A 23,128-nucleotide genomic window follows, 5' to 3' on the forward strand; every position below is an offset into this window, starting at 1 on the left:
ACCACATCCTCTGGCAGCTCATTCCATACACGTACCACCCTCTGCGTGAAAAAGTTGCCCCTTAGGTCTCTTTTATAGCTTTCCCCCTCTCACCCTAAACCTTTGCCCTCTAGTTCTGGACTCTCCGACCTCAGGGAAAAGACTTTGTCTATTTATCCTATTCATGCCCCTCATGATTTTATAAACCTCTATAAGGTCACCCCTCCGCCTCCGACGCTCCAGGGAAAACAGCCCCAGCCTGTTCAGCCTCTCCCTGTAGCTCAAATCCTCCAACCCGGGCAACATTCTTGTAAATCTTTTCTGAACCCTTTCAAGTTTCACAATATCTTTCCAATAGGAAGACCAGAATTGCATGCAATATTTCAACAATGGCCTAACCAATGTCTTTTACAGCTGCAACGTCACCTCCCAACTCCTGTACTCAATACTCTGACCAATAAAGGAAAGCATACCAAACGCCACCTTCACTATCCTATCTACCTGCGACTCCACTTTCAAGGAGCTATGAAACTGCACTCCAAGGTCTCCTTGTTCAGCAACACTCCCCAGGACCTTACTATTAAGTGTAGAAGTCCTGCTAAGATTTACTTTCCCAAAATGCAGCACCTCGCATTTATCTGAATTAATCTCCATCTGCCACTACTTAGCCCATTGGCCCATCTGGTCCAGATCCTGTTGTAATCTGAGGTAACCCTCTTTGCTGTCCACCAGGAGGAAAACCACATAGATATGGGGGGAATGTGCAAACCCTACATAGACAGTCGCCTGAGGCTGGAATCGAACCCAGGTCCCTGGCATTGTGAGGCAGCAGTGCTAACCACTGAGTCACCGTGCTGCCCTAAGATTAGAATTGTCTAATACTTATGTCAATGCAAATGTTTAATCTGTTAATAAATGAATAGATGTTCAAAGTTACCTAATATTAAGTGTTATTTTGCTTCATCTGCAGTTAATTTGCTAAAACCTCTTTCCTGTGTTCCATCCTGCTCTTAACCGTTTAACTGTCCAATTGCCTTGTGTCTTTGGTCCAGCTGTCAAATTGAGTTAGTGTAATTTTTAAATCTGAGCTGGCTACCATGCAGCCCTGTGGGGAGGCAAGACACAAGGAGCCTACAGAGCCATGTTAACAGGTGAAGTGGTCAAGCAAAACCTTGACAGGTGGAATATAATGTTTCAAAATAATGAGATTATATGCTTTGGCAGGAAGAATAGAAGAGCTGAGTTTTATCTAAATGGGGTGGAAAACTGCAGAAAACTGTAGCACAGGGATTTGAGGGGATATCATGCATGAGTCTCTCACAGCTAGCATCCAAGGTCAGCAGATAATAGGGTAAGCAAATGGACCATTGCTCTTTATTTCAGAGGGAATAGTATGTAAAAAAAAAAGGGAGGTCTTGCAAAACTATACGAAATGGTAGTGATCTGCTGCTGGAATACTATGAAGAGGTAAATGCAAGAATAGAGGGAAAAGAGGAGATGAACGTATGGTTTGAGAATTGGGACCTGAGGGATGGCTTTAGATTCTTGAGGCATTGGGACTATTTCTGAGGGTGATAGGAGCTATTCAAGTTGGAGATGGGTCCCACTTGAATAGGAAGGGTCCACTGACCTCATACAAATGTTGTTGTTGTGAATTTAAACTAGATTGGTAGTGATTTGAATCCTGACATGCAGTTCACTGGGTAAGTGGAATAGGTAGTTGAAATGTTCGTAAATGTGTGCAAAGTAGATGGAGCATAGGCTTGTTGAAAATGAAGTGAGTTTCATACATCTAAATGAAATGTATTTTAATGCAAGGAGCCTGAGGCATGGGAGATGAGCTGAGGGCACAAATAGGCGTATGGGAATAAAGTATCATAAATATGAACAAGAGTTCTCTGAAAACAGGATTTGCAGCTCAGTATCTTTGGTAGTCAGATGAAATCATTACGTAGTCAGATGAAATAATTGCATACTAAATCAAGACATCATTTATAGCAGAAAGGAGGAACAGCATCCTGGAAGAATAATCAAATGAGGCCATAGAGGTCAAAGTAAAACACAAAGGGGACGATCCCTAAAGGTCCCTAAACAGTCCAGATGAGATAGAGAATCAAATATATAATCAAATTTCAGAAAAATGTAACCTAATAATAGTAATTAGAGGAATTTTGGCAACCCAAATATTAGGTGAGAAAATTTTAGTGTGCAAATTAGGGAGGAAATAAAATTTGTAAATTTTAGGGAATCCTTTTTTAGCTCGTTTGAAGAGGGCAATATTTGGAAGCGAGTCTGGCCAGTGAAAGGCATATTAGTGCAGCATTTTTGAAGATTAGTATCTAACTCGGTAGTCCCGGAATAAGAGAAGGATGCGGCAAGAGTATAAACTCTAAACTGGGGAAAGAATTCTCTTTTTAAGGTAAGAGATGATTTAGCCGAAGCAGCACCTTGAAAATAAAGCAGTCGGAGTAGTGAGAGGCATTCAAGGAGCAAATAGGACAGAGTGGGACTAAAACGAGAGAACGCTATATGTGATGTGACAAAGGTTAGGATTAAGAAAAAAAAGGGAATTCTGCCATAAACCAGAGGGCTTATTGGCAGAGCCCTGAGAGGAGGGAGGCTTTAATTGAAAAAAGAAATTGAAGGTGCATGAGAAAGTGTTAGCAGGTAGAATGAAGGAAAACTCAGAGATTTTCCAAATCAGTAAAGAGAAAAGGAGAATAACTTGGAAAGTGTAGGGAATTTGAGTGGACCTGGAGACTTGCAGTCCTCATCTTGACATGGAAAAGCACATCAGGGTGAAAGACTATGAAATAGTAGAAGAAAGTAGCAGATATTAGTGGGTATAGCAGCTTATAAGTGAATAAATCTACAGGCCTGGATGAGATGGGTGCCACACTGTTGAAGGCAAGAGCAGAGCTATTGAGGGCTTTGGCAGTAATTTTAAAATTCTGTCTGGTTACAGGTGAGATGTCAGAGGACTGTTAACTTTGCCCAATTATTTTTTAAAAAGGAGGAAGATATACCAGGAAATTTACTGGTAGGGCAGCAGGGCTGAGAGAGAAAATGGAGGAGCAGGGGCTAGAGGGAAGGTAGCTGGAAATGTGATAGGTAGATGAAGGTTGGGGGGGGGGGTGGGGGAGGTGTTTGTGATAGGTCAAAGCGAAGGGTGTATCCAGATCTCCACCCTCACCTCCATCCATGGCCCCAAAGAATCCTTCCACATCCGACAGAAATTTACCACACATATCAACTATTGTATCTGTTGCTACCGATATGGTCTCCTCTAGATTGGGGAAACTGGGCACCAACTTGCGGAACATTTCAGAGAACATCTCTGGGACACGTGCACTAAACAACCCAACCGCACGGTGGCCGAACACTTCAACTTCCCCCTCCCACTCTGTAAAAGGGAATGCAAGTCTTGGGCTGCCACCACCCCCAACCTTTAGCCATCTGAGGCCTGGAGGAAGAACTCATCTTCCACCTTGGGACCCTCCAATTATATGAGATCAATGCTGATTTCGCCAGTTTCCTCATTTCCCTTCCCCTACCTTATCCCAGATCCAACCCTCCAACTCAGCATTGCCCCTTGAACTGTTCTACCTGTCCATCTTTCCCACCCCTCTGCTCCACCCTCCACTCTGACCTATCACCATCACGTCCCACCTTTATCTACCTATCATATTCACAGCTACATTGGCCCCCAGCCCCAACCCTTCCCATTTATCTCTCAGCCTCCTTTGGCCTCCCCACATTCCTGATGAAGAGCTTGCACTCAAAACATCGACTCTGCTGCTCCTTAGATGCTGCCTTAGCGGCTGTGCTTTTCCAGCATCACACTTCTTGAATCCAGGGTAGCAAGGGTTTGTTAAGGGAAGCTGAGTGTTTGACCATTTTTTTTTTTGAGGAGGTAACCAGGAGTGCTGAAGAAGGTAATGCGTTTGTAATAGTCTGCATGAACTTGAACGAGACTTTGGGAAGATCCATTGTAGCAGACTGGTCAAGAAATAAGAACCCAACATTTGGTACGGTTGTAAACAGCGAGGAGAATAAATGTAAACTGCAGGAAATTATCAATGGGATGCTTAGTTGGCACAGCATTAGCAAATGTAATTCAACCTGGAAAAGTGAAGTCATGGACTTGGGACAGCTAACAGGACAGGATTTCTCTCAATGAATGCCAGAACTCGAAGTGCTGAAGATAATTACCATGATGCTGCTGAGAAAGAAGGACCTGAGCCATGAGGAAAGATTGGACGGCCAGTGTTGCTTTCCTGGGAGTAGCAAAGGTGGAGATGCATATAATTGAGCGCATTAATAGGGTGGATGGAAGTTGGTTTTTTTTCTATTAATAGAGGAGTCAATAACCAGGGAGCATAGTCTATCTCTTATCTTAAATCTAAGATGAGATTTAAAGAAAACATTTTTCACTGGGCTGGTGGTAGGAATCTGAAAGTCACTTCCTGAAAGGATGGTTTGCTCAGAAACTCATGTTTAAGCTGAATTTAGATGCTCATTTATGTTGCAATAGCCTCCAGGACTATGGGTCAAAAACTGGAAAATGGGGTCATTGTCAGATCCTTTTAACTGCTGTGGGCATGATGGGTCAAATGCCCTCTTTGTGTGCTGTCAATGTTGGAGTCTCTGGTACATCTTTGAGACAACAAGAAAATGTTGATACTTGTGTTCTTGTTTACTTCCATTTCAATGCAACTCTGGCTAACAACTGAAATTTTGATTTTCTCCACTCCTTTGACAATTCCATTTAGGAAATAGTGACAGATGGTGCAACAGTAAACCAGGTGACTAGCTGCCAATTCCCTCTTTTAGCTTGGCAATTCTTCTCCACGAGATCATGACATTGAAGAGCTTAGCCTGCAGAGAATTCAGTATGTAAACTACTGTAGTATTTATCTGGCATGGGATGCTTGTATACCAATGTGCCATCTGCCCTCCAGCAGTGCTCGAAGCATTGCTTGCTCTTAATTTCCTCCTGCCTGGAGCAATTTACGTTAAAATGTTGGCCTGCCAGGGTGAATTTGCAGAAATTTTACTATGTTGACAGTATTTCTTTTTCCTATTTCTTGAAAGCAGAATAAACCACTTGAAATGTGCTTTAGACAATTTTCAATTTTCTTCCAACAATGATTTAATCTATTAAAGCTCAGCAGATAATGTGTTTTGCTAAAAGTCAACGTAATGAATTAAAGGGGGAAGGATTTTTAAATGCTTTTTAAGGGATTAAATATCTCAATTGCAAAATAAGGGGAGTATAATGAAGATTAAATTGGCAAAAGAGAGATTGGAGTAGCAGCCATGGATACTAACTGGGATTTTCTGGGAAGTACAGCTTGTAAGCTATCGTTTTCAGAATGGTGGCAAAGTCCAATTCAACAGACAAGGGAGGTTTAAATGCTGGTCTATGAAATTGTTAAATTAACCAACTATGTTAGCCTGAAGATTTTCTGATGTTTATTTTGGAAGCCTAAAATCCAAGGCCTCCTACACCTGATTCCTGCACAATTATAACTGTGTCTACTTAGTTTTTTTTAGGACAAGACAATATCTTTTATTCAAATTCCTTTCTGGCCTTGTTTCTCCATCTCTCCGTAAGGGAGAGGCAGTGGCAGAATGGTACTATCACTGAATCAATCATCTGGAGCCGCAGGCTAATGTTCTGGGAATCTGTTCAATTCCTAGTGCAGCTAATGGTGGATTTTGAATTTAATAAAAATCTGGAATGAAAGCTGGCATGCTACCACTGTCAATTGTTCTGAGAGGAAAATAAACACATAGTTATAGAGATGTACAGCACGGAAACAGACCCTTTGGGTCAACCAATCCATGCCGACCAGATATCCCACCCAATCTAGTCCCACCTGCCAGCACCCGGCCCATATCCCTCCAAACCCTTCCTATTCATATACCCATCCAGATACCTTTTAAATGTTGCAATTATATTGGCCTCTATCATTTCCTCTGGCAGCTCGTTCCATACACGCACCACCCTCTGTGAAAAGGTTGCCCCTTAGGTCTCTTTTATATCTTTTCTCTCACCCTAAAACTAAGCTCTCTAGTTCTGGACTCTGCGACCCCAGGGAAAAGACTTTGTCTATTTATCCTATCCATGCCCCTCATGATTTTATAAACCTCTATAAGGTCACCCTACAGCCTCCGCTGCTACAGGGAAAACAGCCCTAGCCTATTCGAGCTCTCCCTATAGCTCAAATCCTCCAACCCTGGCAATATCTTTGTAAATCTTTTCTGAACCCTTTCACGTTTCACAATATCCTTCTGATAGAAGGGGACCAGAATTGCATGCAATATTCCCACAGTGGCCTAACCAACGTCCGCTACAGCTGCAACATGACCTCCCAACTCCTGTATTCAATACTCTGACCAATAAAGGAAAGCATACCAAACACGCTCTTCACTCTCTATTTATCTGCGACTCCACTTTCAAGCAGCTATGAACCCGCACTCCAAGGTCTCTTTGTTCAGCTGCTAAGAATTGCTTTCCCAAAATGTAGCACCTCACATTTATCTGAATTAAACTCCATCTGCCACTCAGCCCATTGGTCCATCTGATCAAGATCCCATTGTAATCTGAGGTTAACTTTCTTCGCTGTCCACTACACCTCCAATTTTGGTGTCATCTGCGAACCTACTAACTGTACCTCTTATGCTCACATCCAAATAATTGATATGAATGGCAAAAGGTGGAGGACCCAGCACCGATCCTTGTGGCACTCCACTGGTCACAGGCTTCCAGTTTGAAAAACAACCCTCCACCTCCATCCTCTGTCTTCTACCTTTGAGCCAGTTCTGTATCCAAATGACTAGTTCTCCCTGTATTCTGTGAGATCTAACCTTGCTAACCAGTGTCCTATAGGTAACTTTGTCGAACGCCTTACTGAAGTCCATGTAGATCACATCTACCGCTCTGCCCTCATCAATCCGCTTTGTTAATTCTTCAAAAAAACTCAGTCAAGTTTGTGAGACATGATTTCCCACGTACCATGTTGACTTTTGATGAAGGGCTTTTGCCCAAAACATCAATTTTCCTGCTCCTCGGATACTGCCTGACATGTGCTTTTCCAGCACCACTGTAATCTAGACCCTACCCCTAATCAGACCTTGTCTTTCCAAATACATGTACATCCTGTCCCTCAGTACTCCCTCCAACAACTTGCTTACCACCACGTCAGGCTCATTGGTCTATAGTTCCCTGGCTTTTTCTTACCATCTTTCTTAAACAGTGGCATCACGTTAGCCAGCCTCCAGTCTTCTAGCACCTTACCTGTGACTATCGATGATACAAATATCTCAGTAAGAGGTCCAGCAACCACTTTCCTAGCTTCCCACAGAATTCCAGATACACCTGATCAGGTCCTGGGGAATTATCCACTTTTCTGGTTGATCAAGGCTATGTTTTTGACAATCCCAAAAAGTTGACATTGTGTATGGAGAAAGTTCTGTGTATGTAGCTTGTGAAATGCTCAGCCTGTTTTAAAACTACGTGACACCCGAATAAGCACAATCCACTTGATTGAACAGACAGCATGTAGTCACCAGCAGTGGTACTGCATATGCACATTTTGAGCATACATGCTGAGTATTTTGGGGGTGTCAGTGGACACTCGCGATGGTTAAATTCCTTTAGAGAAGACCATCTGTCATTCAATAAGTCTGGCCTGTTTGTGACTCCAGACTTTGGTTGACCATAAACGTTCCCCTCAAAACACCCATCAAGCTGCTTAGTTCAGGGGCAATTAAGGATGGGCATTCCTCATTCCTGATGAAGGGCTCATGCCCGAAATGTCAAATTTCCTGTTCCTTGGATGCTGCCTGACCTGCGCTTTTCCAGCAGCACATTTCCAGCTCTGATCTCCAGCATCTGCAGTCCTCACTTTCTCCTTCAATTAAGGATGGGCAAGCATATTCCATTAATACATATAAAAAGAAAACTCTTCCAACCAATATTCCTCCCAAAGTATTTGTGCTGTTTTAATTCTGGTTTCTAATGCATCACCAATTTTAACTGTTACGTGATTGGTAACCAACTATGTCTTCAGTTGCTAGGCTCCAAGCTCTATGTGCCTCTGCTTTTCTACCTCAAATTCTTCCTAAAAGTCCTCCTTTAAAATCTCCCACTCTTCAACCAAACTATGGCCTAACATTACCTTAAACGGCTAAATGACAGTTCAGTTTTTCATGCTCTTGTGAAGCATATTGGAATCATTAGCTTCACTTCTGACAGCACAATAGTGATACAATTTGCAATGTGACAATTGAATGACTTCAGATAAGAGGGTTCTATGCTGAGCCTCTGACATTATTGTGTGCTTATATTCCATTTTAAAACAGCCATGTCTTTGGAAAGCTCCACTGACTGTTTTGTCTAAACAGGCATATAAGTTAGCTGTCTAGTCTGTTGAATAGCAGATACACATCTTGGGAGTACTAATTCCAGGGGAAAGTGTTGTTAAGGGACACATTTTAAAAGTATTGTTTTGGGGTCATCTCTCTCTGTCTCTCGCTCTTTCTGACTGGATTGGCTCATCCTCTCCACATGGTTCTAGGTGTAGCCCAAGATCAAAATCACTGTCTTTCATTGTTCATTCAGATTGAGAGAAAAAGATGGATTTTTAGTAATGAGCAACATTTTGTCTTTGCATTAAGAGAATATTCAAAATTGTTTGATTATCTCTTGACTGCCAGCAAGATAGGCAGCATTCCGGCTCCTCAGCTTGTCTACATCAGACCAGTCCTTTCTTGCTTATTCTTTTCTCCTTTCTTTCTTTTGTTGTCTTTTCCTGTCAAAGAAGGCGAAATCTCAGAGGAAGACAGCGGAATGGGACTCTTGGTGAGGTGGCAAGGTCGCAGTGTGGCCTCGCAGCAGAGCCAGGGACTCTGGTTGCAATAGATCCAGAGCAGGGACTACAACATTGGTGAGGTAGCAGCGGCAGCCAAAGTATGCCCAGAGCAGGGACTCGTGGCAGCAGAACCAAGGACTCTTGGTTTTGGGATGAGTGTCGGTTCAACAAGGGACCCAGTGATATCAGCGAGGAGGGCCCAGCAGCGAAGAGATGGCACCTGAAGATTGGCAGCTCCTACATTGGTGTGTTTGGCACAGGCAGTAGTGAAAGTGTCATTGGTGAGCTGGCTGAAGATAGAGGTGGCAGAATGAAATTGGGCTCTCTTTCGCTTATGTCTTTATATTCTTTTTATTCTTAAACTATTCAAAATGGTGCCAGATTATGGCAACAGTTAAAGCTTTTCACGTTTTTTAACTGTATCATTCTCTGTAAAATACAGGTGACAGTAAATCATTCAATTCATTTAAGCTGGTATAAAATTTGCAAATGCTGAAAATGCTTATCTACTCAGGCAGCATTTTATTAGATGACAGTTAATATTTCAGGCTGGTAACCTTTCTGAAAGAACAGGGTAAATGCTTTCTGACTTGTTGAGTGTCTTAACACTTTTTGGGATTACTTTTGGATGTCCAGTATCTGCATATGTTTGCTTATGTATTGATATTTAAGTAGGCATTTCCTTGAAGGGATTATAAAAAGTGGAATAGAGTCCAGGATTGATTCTTTCAGATTGTGAAGTGATTGGCTGCTTGTCCATTTTTTACTTCCTGCTTTTAAATGTTGTTGTAATTATTTCAAATACCTGTTTGAGATATCATTCGGTGTCTTTGTTACTGCTGAGCTCATAAAGCCCTCAGGTGGTTCATCATCTCTAGACCATGCAGCAAAACAGCAGTGCTTCAACCTGAGTGATCTCTGGAATGTTAAACAGTTACAAGCAACATACTCTACATTCACTGAATATTAACAGAAGCCCTGAAACCTACAGTTCAGTTTTGAAAATTATTATTTTTATTGTCCTGGAATTATGGTTCTTAATAAATTGTTTAAATTTATTAAATATCATGGCACACATTGAGAAGGCTGATTTTTAAACCAGCTGTGTGGTGTTTGTAAAAACACACATTACCTAGCTGAATTCAACTGAATCTGCCTGTGGCTTTCTTTTAGTTCTCCACCACACACACACACACACACACACACACACACACACACACACACACACACACACACACACACACACACACACACACACACAAAAACCATGAGGACTTCTTAACTGGTCCATAACTCTGCTAAAATGGATGACGTCTCATCTTGTAGAAATTAGGTTGAAAGTCATCCTTACACTTCTGATATTTTAACTGTGCAAATTTGTTTTGTTCAAGTCTTTGTTAACCTTGCACTTTGAACCTAAAACCTGACAATTTCTGCGCATACAGTTTGCAACAGTTAAGTGGGATAAATTGAGGATAATGAAAAGAAATTCCAGTTTTTTTTAACTCTCTGCCAAGATATAAGACGATAAATTGCTGATAGGCTAAATTCCCAACATTCTAAACAATTTGACCAGTCAGCAACTTTCCAGATTACCAAGTACAGATCAGAAACCACAATACAGAATTCAAAGTTGAAACTCATGTATCATTCATTTATCGAACAATAGAGTTGTACTTGTTTACCTCTTAACTAATTTCCAACTGGGAAGGATTTAACTATTAATATTGTAAGATAATGTAAAAATCTGCCAATCTTGACACTGGAATTTTTTTTATTATAGTCCGCAGCTGCTTTCATATTAATTGCAGTTTCACATGACGTTGAGTGGGATTGCTTTGATTTGTAACTAAATTGGATGCTTCCATCCAGTAGGACCCATTTTAGGGTTGAGTTTGTGATACTCTCTCTTTTTTAAATAAGTGATTTTTAAAGAGTCATATTACTCTTTGACTTCCTGAAATGCAATATGGTGGTGCACTTAGTAATATTTTCAAGTTCAAAAAGGTTTTGACAGCTGTAAGCATCTTCAAAGAATATAACAGTTAGCATTTTGAGGTTGACAAAGGCAGTAACACTTTATATATTTTTAGACATGCAACAGTTTTGATCTGCATTGGTTGAATGATAATTATACTGAAAAGGATTTGTTGACGTTTCTTCAAAAGTCAGTTTTCAATTTAAACAGGTTGAAGGTGCAGTATTTATTCAGAACTTAATTATTGAATTGTTTCACTTGTCATAGTTGTAGAAACTTGCAGCAAGGAAAGCAATAATTTGGGATGTCATTTATAGATATTTTGGAATCAATCTGTGCATTGATGGTTTCTTATGCCTCTGGGGCAGATATGACTTGAATGCAGACCTTAAGGCTCAGAGGTGGGTATACGACCACTGTGCCACAAAAGTGCTCATGCTATTTATATACTGGGTCTTTGAAAGAGGAGTCAAGCTTTGCTTTCCATACTCTATTTTAGTCCATCACTCTGAGCCCTTCCTCCTCAAGTTCCAAACCTTGTGAAATGATTCATGGAATTGGCATTCATTGCTGTTGCAGATCCTAGCAAATTCGAGTGAGGATTCTTATGCCGTCCCAAATTTTTATCAGTCATTTTGAATTCCTGTCCAGAGGCAGTAATGTTTGTCTCAACAAAAGCTCTCATCTTAACCCCCTGTTATGTCATGCCATAATCATTCCCAGGAGAACAGTCCTAATTTTTCCAATTTATTCAAGTCTGAACTTCAGGTGAGAATACATCTCGACCTTTTAATACCTCAAAGCTATTAAAATGGATTCTGTATGAACTCCAGGATTGTGCTTGAATGTGTTTCAATGGCTACAATCTTAACCCAACTTGAGAGAAACAGTTGTAATGTTTTAATTAGAGCTCATTTGTAACACAGCCTTCACCGTATGACGCTTGAAAATCTGTCTCTTGCTTCAGATGTTTAGCAATGGCCACTGGGTCAATGGCAAGCGAATGTGGTTTGACTGGCACCCAGGCATTTCTTTGCTTTTGGAGCAATTGGCTGATCATAAGTTGAAGCCCTCGTCTTTCACTGTGTTTGATATCTTGAATTACTCATGCATTGCTGAACTTTCCAAATGCAAATATGTAAAGTAACTAATGCAAAGAATTGTTTGTGTTTAGCATACTCCTGTACTGTTTGTCAATCTGTTATGGATCTTGTATGTTTTGCTTTTGAAAAGCCTTTTGAAACTTAGTACCCCCCCCCCCCCCCCCCCCCCCCCCCCCCCCCCCAAACATGGTCTTAGATTCTGGCTAAGACTTTTGTCGTGTGAGAAGCAGACTTTCCAGCATGATGTTTCTCTGATTCCTTAGTGCAGTTCGGGTTTAAGAAAACCGTTATTAGACTTGTCAACAGACTTTTACTATTTGCAGCAGTAAACATCTGACCGATTCCTGCTGCAGTAAAATCAAGAATGTTTTGCCCTGTTTGGCAGGAGAACTAATGTTTACCTGCAGGTTTTTGCTGATACAGTAGTTGTAAAATGGATGTTTCATAAGTTGTGCCATGTCAGATTTGAAACACAATCGTTCCTTTGTACAAATTTAAACAGTAGGAACTTTGTTTCATCTCTGTGGAGCGGACATACTTTTCTAATAAATGCATTGTGGAGGAAAGGTCACCTGTAAGATTTTGAGGACATGGAACCTAGGGAGCTTGACAAAATAAATAATGATGCTTTGAAAAGAGTTCATCTTACAGAAGAGGAAGTGCTGAATGTCTTAAAATGCATAATGGTAAATTAATCCCTGAGACCTGATCAGGTGTTTCCCAAAAATTTGTGAGAAGGTAGGGAAGAGGTTGCTTGGTCCCTTGCTGAGATATTTGTATCATCAACTGCCATGGGTGACGTGCTGGAAATCAGGAGGTTGACTAAAGTGATGCCATTATTGGAAAATAGGCTGTAAGGAAAAGCCAGGGAATATAAACCAGTGAGCCTTGCATCTGTGAAGGGGATTCTGAAGGCTGGGATTTGCATGCATTTGGAAACTCCAGGACTGATGAGGGATAGTCACCACGGCTTTGTGCTTGGGAAATCATGTCTCATAAAAATCTTAAAGCTCTTAATCCATGTCTGACCATGTCTGAGGGTCCAGGCTTGGAAGGTTAGTAATTTTGTGTTCTCTGTCAGGTTCATGTACTTGGCTGTGTTCTCTCTCCATTTTAGATGTAACAGTTAGAGCTGTTGCATTGTGCATGTTGATATCATCATCAATTGTCAGACCGCTGATATTTGTGGAACCTGATAATGTGAAGATATCAACAATCTCCAGTGCCCGACTGTCGATATTAGAAGATGGATATGTGGTACAATGTTGAACCTTGATATTTGTTTTCCTAATGCTGAGGATCAAACCAAACTCTTGACAGGTGTGAGTTTGTCCACTTTGTACTGCAGGCCTTTATCTGTAAGTAATCAGAGTGCGGCTTTGTTAGCACGGAACAATTCTCTGATGAGGACCTGATGCACTTTGGTGTTAGATCCTAGTGTACGTAATGGGACGCCAACCTGTTGACCTCATTGCTGATTTCAGAACATTCCATTTTTGTCCATCATAGCTGACTCTAACCCATCGTGGCAACTGATCATATTGAATGGCTTTGAAGGGTGGCTAATTTTCTCCTGCAGCTTAAAGACTGTCACTGCTCAAATGGTAAAATGTCATGATGAGATTGGCAATATATAGTGGTCTCTTTCGATCTTTGCATTTTGCTTTTGCCGTTATCATACTGGAAACATCAAATTAAATGTCATTCTCTTCCAGTTCTGAAATCACATTGGGTTTCAGGGTAGATGCATTAACTTTGGATCTGAGATCTGCAGTAGCTCAAAGACAAAATGGGAAAACTCTTTGTCCCCAGGGCGATACTGCAATAGCTGTTGCCACCTCTGCAGTTTTCCTAGTTCTGGAAAGGGATCATAATCTTTGCTTTGCTCTTCTTTCTCGAAGAGACAAAGATGTTTGTGCAGATGCTGCAGGAGTGCCTGCATTTAAGATGTGACAACTTGTTGTGCCAAGACAAGGAGGCTGTCTGTGGTGTCTGGATCTTCTTTGTTGACTCCATTCTCTTACAAGACAACTGTAGGCAGTGTTCCACCCATCCATCGTTGCAGCTGGAGTTGACCTTCCTTGCTTTTTGTTCTCATTGTTTTCACTGAACCTGTTTTCTTTGCTGTGAACCTCTTGTCTTTCAAACCCCTTTTTGTGTCTGACAGGTTCATGGGAGGTATCTTGTCAGTGGATGAAAAGAGTTAACATGCTTTCTGCTTTTGTATGTTACTTTGCTTCTCATTTTCAGCCTATACCGATTGAAGTCAAATGAATAATCAAAAGTGACAAAGTAAGAGTTAAGAATGCTCATCTCCACTTGTACCAGCCCACAAATAATATTAATTTAATTATAAATAGAGTCAGATAAATATACAGCACAGAAACAGACCCTTCAATCCAACTTGTCCATGCTGACCAGAGATCCCAAATAAATCTAGTCCCATTTGCCAGTATTTGGCCCATATGTGTCTCAACCCTTCCCATCCATATACCTATCTGGATGCTTTTTAAATCTTGTAATTGTACCAGCCTCCACCACTTCCTCAGGCAGCTCATTCCATACATGCACCACCGTCTGTGTGAAAAAGCTCCCCCTGAGGTCCCTTTTTAAATCTTTCCCTTTCACCTTAAACTTATGCCCTCTAATTTTGGACTCGGCCATCCTGGGGAAAAGACCTTGTCTGTTTACCCTATCCATGCCTCTCATCATTTTATAAACCTCTATAAGGTCACCCCCTCAGCCTCTCACGCTCCAGGGAAAATAGCCCCAGTCTGTTCAGCCTCTCCCTATAGCTCAAACTCTCCTGGCAACATTCTTGTAAATCTTTTCTGAGCCTTTAAGCTTCACAACATCCATCCTATAACAGAGAGACCATGACTGCACGCAGTATTCCAATAGCAACCTAACTGACGACCTGTACAGCCACAACATGACCTGCCAACTCCTGTAGTCAATGCATTGACCAATAACTGAAAGCATACCAAGTTCCACCTTCACTATCATATCTACCTGTGACTCCCCTTTCAAGGAACTATGAACCTTCTCGAAAAACTCTTAAAATAGTCAGACATCTTATCCCTTTGGAACTTGCTGACTCTGTTTGGATTAAATTGTGATTTTCTAAATGTGCCACTGTTCCTTTTAATATTAGGTCCCAGTAATTTTCTAAGATGTTAGGCTAATTGACCTATAGTTACCTACCTTTTGCTTCCCTCCCTTTTTGAATATGGATGTCACATGACAATTTTCCAAACCTCGAGAACTACTCCAGAATCCAAGGCAGTTTGGAAAATTACAACCAATATGTCCACTACCTCTGTCGCAACTTTTAGGATCCAAGTTAGTTAAACAATGCAACCCCTGAAGCACTTGAGCATACTTTACTGTTAAAGACTTTATATAAATACAAGTAATCATCGCAATATTGATGGGTTAATTTCCTCCTCCATTCCTCGTGCTCCTCAGCTTTGAATGATCCAAACAATTGTTTCTGTTTATTTTCTCTTCCATTTGAGTCCATTTTTGAATGCAGTGATACTATGAATGTTTCCAGTAAAATCTTCTACCACCCTTCTAGATTTCACTCCAGTGATTGCCTCCTTTGTGGTTGAACTGAGCTGCTTGTGTCTTATCCTGTGTAAAACGTAGCGACTGTTCATGATCAGTGTAGGAGTATCGGTAGCTGGGTTCCAACAGGAAGTGTGATTGTGTAGGAATTAAATACTATTGTTTGAACTACTGTTTCCTTTGAAACAAAAACAAGCTAAGCATGAATGTGCAAGTGCGATTAGTTGTTTACATGAAAGCTCGGGTTGGCAGTGATTCTGATTGGGTTGCTAATCTCAATAAATAAACAAGCTTGTTTTCAGCTTGCAGGATTGGGATTTAGGTAAACTAGGGTACTGACTTTACTGGGTTTGGATGCTGCAATTACTGTCAAGATTGAAGCATGCTCTGTCCTTGATTCAAGAGTCTTGGATAAGGTGAATAATTCTCCAGTTACTGGTGCGTATAGTGTTAACCGTGGAAAACAGTATAGCATCTTCGAGGGACTGCCGTATTTTCAGTGTGCGCATGAAAGCAAACAATGTTTGTCGTTAACATTGAAATATTCAAAAGTTGTTATTTATCTCCAACCAATTGACTACTTTTGAAGTGTAGTGAAATTATGTGGTGAAGTGTAATAACCAATTGTGCACAGGTTTTCCTGTTAATAGCTACTATTTGGGGCAAAGTAGAAAAATTTAATACCATAGTTATTGTTTACAAGAAGGACAATTAACCAAGAGTAGTGAGCTCTTAACTGGTTGCCTTTTGGTTAAGTTCTTGTATATTTAAAATAATATTCTGTGCCACTATTCTCTGAACCCAAGAAAGCACTGTTATGCTATGTCCCAGCTGCTATATTATTTGGCCTTTGAACAACCCTAATTTAATGCAAGGGACATTCAACACTTTTTACTGGTGTTTTCACATAACCTCAATATACTTTTTAATATCTTAAGTCAAACTTAGTTGACATCCCCGAGCATGCACAGTAGTTGCAAAATCTCTGAAATAATTTGAAATAAAGTGATAAAAAGCTAACAAACTTTGAGAATTGGGGAAAAAGTAGGTAAAGAGGAAAAAATGAGATAAAAAGCTGACTTTTTTAATCTGCTTAATATCATGTGCATACACATATTAAAAGGAAGTCAGGTGAGTGTGTCGTCATAATTTATCACGCCATTAAACTTTGTAAATTAGTGGTCTTTTTTATGTTGCCGTTTGTAATAAGGCAGTTTTATAAATGAGATGAGTGTGTGCGCTGTACAGCTTAATAATTATTCTGCATTTGTGTATTATGTTCTGGGGCAGTTGGAGAAAAAGGCTTCAATATCGAGACTGGAAAAAAGGCTACAATTTTGTTGTTTTAAATTGGAAGTTTCAAGGAATTGAGAAGTTAGTCATAGAGATGTGCAGCACTGAAACAGACCCTTTGGTCCAACTGATCCATGTTAACTAGATATCCTAAATACATCTAGTCCCATTTGCCAGCATTTGGCCCATATCCCTCTAAATCTTTCCTTTACATGTACCCATCCAGATGCCTTTTAAATGTAATAATTATACCAGTCTCCACCACTACTACTTTCACACATCACCCTCTGCGTGAAAAGGTTCCCCTTTACTAATGTCCCTTTTAAGTCTTTTCCCTCTCACCTTAAACCTATTCTCTCCAGTTTTGGACTCTTCCACCCCAGGGAAAAGACCTTGTCTCGTCACCCTATTGGTACGACCCTGGGTAAACTCTCCTGCATAGTTTAAACCAGCAATACAGAAAAGATCTATCCCGTGCAGTAATCTGTGAAAATTCAAGAGCCCAAGAACTAATTAAAATAAAAATTAACAACTTTATTTCCGAACATATAACAGAGAACAATTAACTAAAACTATTTACAACTCCTTCCTCTAACCTATCTTTTATCTTCCCTATCTACAATACCTAGTCTAATAAACCCCCCAATTAAGATTTACCAAAAATTTAAATTTTCAAAACCAGCCAGATGTTGAATCTTCTTTTTCTATCTTCCTCTGTCGTCTTTTCTTCTTAGGGATTTCTATTTCACAGGTTACTGGTCGATAAAGGTATCTTTTTAATAGAGCTATTTTTCTAGGCAGTCTGCAGATGCTAGTTGCTTGGCAGTTCTGTTCAATTTTCCCTGGTCTTATACCCCCAAAGCATTGGATTGTGTCATTGGCTTTTAAGAATATCAATATACTATCTCAAACTGGGTTGGAGTTTAGTATTTTTCGAGGCATAATTTAAACGGATTGGCCTAATTCAAATCTCTTTTGTCGTTTCCAGGCAGCCAGCTACACTAGTTACTGAACCACATGTTACATTATATCTTGGTCAGAACACTTGGTGCTGTCAGGTAGTTCTGTTAACTTTTAACTTCCATAAAGGTACAGTACACCCACATATATATAACAACAGTATCCACGCCCCTCATGATTTTAAAAATCTCCATAAAGTCACCCCTCAGCCTCCACTGCACCAGAGAAAACAGCCCCAGCCTTTTCAGCCTCTCCCTACAGCTCAAACCCCCTAACACTGGCAACATTCTTGTCAAGCTTTTCTGAATCCTTCCAAGTTTCACAACATCTTTCTTGTAGCAAGGAGATGGGAATTGCATGCAAAAGTGGCCTAACCAATGTCCTGTACACCTGCAGCATGACCTCCCAACTTTTGTACTCCATGCACTGATTAATAAAGGCAAGTATACCAAATGCTGCCTTCACTATCCTATCTACTTGTGACTTCAATTTCAAGGAACTATGAACCTGCAGCCCAAGGTCTCTTTGTTCAGCAACACTCCCCAGGATCTTTTCTCCCCCCCGCCATTAAGTGTATGAGACCTGCCATCATTTACCTTTCTAAAATATAACCTCTCGCATTTATCTAAATTAAACTCCATCTGCTACTACACGGTCCATTGGTCCATCTGATCAACATTTTGTTGTTTTGAGGTAACCTTCTTTGCTGTCCACTACACCTCCAATTTTGGTGTGATCTGCAAACTTACTAACTATACCTCTTATGCTCAGATCCAAACCATTATATAAATGACGAAAAGCAGCTGATCCTTGTGGCATACTGCTGGCCACAGGCCTCCAGTCTGAAAAGCAATCCTCCACCACCACCCTCTGTCTTCTATCTTTGAGCCAGTTCCATATCCAAATAACTAGTTCTCCTTGTATGCTATGTGATCTAACCTTGCTAACCGGTCTACCATGAGAAACCTTGTTGAATGCTTAACTGAAGTCCATATAGAAAATGTTCACAGCTCTGCCCTCGTGAATCCTCTCCATTACCTTAAAAAAACTCCAAGTTTTGAGACATGATTTCCCATGTATAAAGCCATGTTGACTATGTCCTAATCAGTTCTTGCCTTTCCAAATGCTTGTAAATCCTGTCCTTCAGGAGTCCCTCCAACAACGTAGAGTCACAAAGATGTACAGCACAGAAACACCTTGTCCACCTTGTCCATGCTGACAGATACCCCACCCCAATCTAGATCCACCTGTCAGTATGCGGCCCATATCCCTCCAAACCCTTCCTATTCATAGACACATCCAGATGCTTTTTAAATGTTGCAATTGTACTAGCCTCCTTGCCCATCACCAATGTGGGGCTCACTGGTCTACGGTTCCCTGGATTTTCCTTACCACCTTTCTTAAACAGAGGTGCCATGTTAGCCAACCTCCAGTCTTAATTGCAGCTATTGCTGACACACATTTTTTTTTAGATTAGTTTAGATTATTTACAGTGTGGAAACAGGCCCTTCGGCCCAACAAGTCCACGCCGACCCGCCGAAGCGCAACCCACCCATACCCCTACATTTATCCCTTACCTAACACTACGGGCAATTTAGCATGGCCAATTCACCTAACCCGCACATCTTTGGACTGTGGGAGGAAACCGGAGCACCCGGAGGAAACCCATGCAGACACGGGGAGAACGTGCAAACTCCACACAGTCGGTCGCCTGAGTCGGGAATTGAACCTGGGTCTCAGGCGCTGTGAGGCAGCAGTGCTAACCACTGTGCCACTGTGCCGCCCATCTCAGCAAAGCGTCCAGCAATCACTTCCAGTTTCCCAAACAGTTCTGAATTGTAAAATCATTATTTTAAACAAAGAAGAACAAAGAAAATTCCAGCACAGGAACAGGCCCTTTGACCCTTCAAGCCTGCACCGATCCAGATCTTCTATCTGAACATTTCAACCTTTTCTTTCTTGAATTGTAATGTAACCTGAGAGTTGTATTTTAACTTGGTCATTAGCCTGTTGCATACTTGCTATCTCTAATTTGATATTGAGACTGGGAGAAATTTTGTCGTTCATACCGACCACATGGCACATAAGAGAATCTGGCAAGGAGGAAACCTGCCAAGTAAATGCTGGGATTAGAACAAGTTTGTTTGAGCTGTTAGGAGGAAACTTCACAGCTCATGCTACTGAATCTGTTATTCTTGGATGTTTTGGTTGAAGCAATACTTGCAGTATTTAACTGATCCATTCATTTCATTCCTACCTAGCAACAATAAAGAAGGAGCTGTAGTACTGCTAAATTTAGAATATGATTATAGATATTCCCAATTATAACTTCACTGCCCCAGCAGCTTTTGTAAGCATCATAACGTTGTGTTAGAAATGACTATTTGGAAAATGTGTTTACTAGTTCAGTTGTACGACTTTAACTGATAGCAGAGAAAGATTTGGAAGCTTATTAGGATAGTAATGAATATATTAGAGCATGAGCACAATATCTCCTGAGTAGTGACTGTTAATTGATCATCTATGGTGAGAGGAGCCAATCCTGTCTACTGCACAAGCCAAGTAAATACTGAATAAGTAAAGGTGGTGTTCTTTGAGGATCTTTGGGTTGTTGCTGAATATTCATGGGTAACTTTCTTGAACCAGGTAGTTAAAATGGAACTGTTTTCAGCTATATTACTGACTGTTGTCGACTGATTATGCACATATTTAATCAGGTGGCGAGTCTGGCATTTTTGAGAGTCATCCTGTGAGCTTGAAATTCAGATATTTGACGGCTACAAAATTGGACCTAAACGATTTCTTTAGATTAGGTTGGGATATCTGGTCAGCATGGACACGTTGGACCAAAAGATCTGTTTCCGTGCTGTACATCTCTATGACTATAACTCTACACATCTGTTAGCTTAAATCAAATATGGAAAACATTTTTTATTTTGAAGGTAGAAATGTCGAACTAAAAGTATACTGGGCACAGTATAAGAACATAATTTAGGAACAAGACAGGACCAAAAAGTCCATTTTAAGTTCTGATCCATCATTCACTATGATCATGGTTAACCTTGGGTTTCAAATCTACTTTCTCACCTTGCCCCCTCATCCAGTAATGACCTGAGACACCGAACTCTTTCTATCTCGGCCTTGATCCTTGTTTGCATAAACATATGAGCTGTTTATGGCCACTCAGTCCTTTGAGTCTGCTCTGTCATTCTACGAAATCATGGTTGATCTGATTTTAATGTCAACTCTACGTTCCTACACTCTATATCCCTTTGCATTCCCTTGTTCTAGCCACTGTCACTAACATCAAGCAGAAAGAATGAAAAAAACACAATCTATCTGTATCACTTTTCAACCTGTTTCTCTTCACAGCATTCCTCCCCATAGAGCTTCATTTAGTCAACGTATGTTATGAATACAGTTTGTAAATAGCTGAGACCTCAACACTGATCCTTGATGCACTCAATCCTAACTTCAAACTGCCTCATACATCCCTGCTGGCTCCATCCTGTCAGCTAGTTCCCTCTCCTTGCTAACCTTAACGCCGTCTAATTTCTCCCCCCTGCCCCCCCCCCAAAAGAAAACCATGAGTCCTTTCCTTATGTATTAGTATTTTATGTAGCTCTGCTGTCTAAGCAATTTTGCAATTGAACTTCTAACCCCATGATTTTATGATTGACATTTTACCTTTTCTGTAACATTGCTAATTTTCTGACATTAAGGGCCTCATTCATGGGAGATGGTTAGGTCTTCCTGAGAGGGGAAGTGGAAATCTGTGATGTACCTTCTGAATTCAATTTAGTGAACTGCCTGCATTATCCAGCAAAAAAGCTGATTTAAGTCAGCACAAATAAATGTATGAGAAAGATAAATCAACATGTGCTATGCGATTAGCCACAGCTTACACCGTATTATGCTTAATTTGCAGGAACAAAGCCCCAGTAATCTAACTTCAAAGAAAACGATGCAGGAGCCACAGGAGTTGGTGGAAGAAACTGTTACAGTTGAAGAGGATCCAGGCACTCCCACCTCTCATGTATCTGTGGTAACTTCGGATGATGGAACTATAAGACGGACTGAAACAAAGGTAAAAAATCTTTGTTTTTCCCTTAAGATGCCATATTTTAACAGCAATGGAGATCACATTCACCCACTTCAGTATATCCAGCCTTCTCTGATACCTCACTTGGTGCATTTTTATCCTGCTATTACAAAATTATTGTGCTACTCTGAAGCAAATTTCATATGTTTTCTTTTTCTTTGGTTTTCTTGAGAATGTATGTCAAGGGAGCAAATTATACAGAGCTAGTTTTTTTTTCTCTAAAAGCTGTGCTTTGGCTCAAGGAGACTCTGTCCTTGATTTTTTTTCAGAGGAGTAATGTGCCAGGCCGGGCTCCGATCAGTCTAGTTTAATGCAGAGACGAAAAGGATTTTGAGAGGCCTTTTCTTTATAGGTAAACAGATGAGACTTCAGGCCAAAGTGGTCATGTTTTAGAAGTGACCTGTATAATGAAGGGGGAGTGGTCAGCTCTCTAGCTGAGCAATTTAGTTCAGTCCAGAACAGGTTGGGAGTTCAACAGTGAGCTGTGTGGAAACTCTCTCCTCTGCCTCTCTAACTTCAACCTGTAAGCATCTGACCTTTTTTGTACTGTGTTTTAAAGGGAAGTTTGATTATAGGTACTGTTGTGTATATTTGGATCAGATACTTAAGTCTAGTTTGGATAGACTGAGTTCTGTAGGGGCTCATTATTCTGTTCTTCATGTTTTATTATGTAATTTTGTGAATAGACTTTTTGTCTGATTTAAACCTGGTAGTCAACCTCGCTAACTTAATCCAGGTAATTTTCCCTGTACACTTGCTGAAACAAATCACAAAGTTATGGTCTGGGTTGTCTGCTTAAGAATGCTTTGAGTGGCCTGGTCTAGTCCATAACACTACCAACTAAGATGTGGCAGTATTTATTATATCTGATGACATCTAATTTGTTTTGGCACAATGGGAGTACAAAGTGACATTAATTAAGTTGAAAGAAAAATCAATTTAGTTTCAAAAGAAGTCAGTGTGTTCTGAAATTACATTATAATGAAGCATTTTTGATCATGTTTAGTTATATTTGAGTAAATATCTGGGAACTGACAATTTGGTGAGCGAACAGCCATTATTGCGCTTTGCATGGTGTTACAAATATAGTCTTCCTTGTGTGCAAATGATAGGGATAGTCCCAGGATGCAAGGAGTAGCCTGTAATTGATCTGAAATGTTGCCTTTGCTAGTGTTTTGTAAGAGTTTGCGTTCCCTTGTTCAGTATTTGGATGTTGACAGAGCTAGCAACTTATTATCATTTACTTCTCGAAGTAATAATTTAG

At 40.6% G+C, this 23,128-nt stretch overlaps 1 protein-coding gene across 13 annotated transcripts in view; it reads left to right on the top strand.

The window, feature by feature from the left end:
* Window positions 1-23,128, top strand: part of arvcfb (ARVCF delta catenin family member b) — a 323,925-nt gene that overhangs the window by 199,917 nt on the left and 100,880 nt on the right. For all 13 annotated transcript variants that reach the window (XM_060843423.1, XM_060843416.1, XM_060843422.1 and 10 more), the window contains one exon: window positions 21,691-21,849. In XM_060843423.1, coding sequence (XP_060699406.1) covers window positions 21,691-21,849 — 159 coding nt within the window. The remainder of the gene's footprint in view (window positions 1-21,690; window positions 21,850-23,128) is intronic.

This window comes from Hemiscyllium ocellatum, chromosome 24, assembly GCF_020745735.1.
Source record: "Hemiscyllium ocellatum isolate sHemOce1 chromosome 24, sHemOce1.pat.X.cur, whole genome shotgun sequence".
NCBI lineage: Eukaryota > Metazoa > Chordata > Chondrichthyes > Orectolobiformes > Hemiscylliidae > Hemiscyllium > Hemiscyllium ocellatum.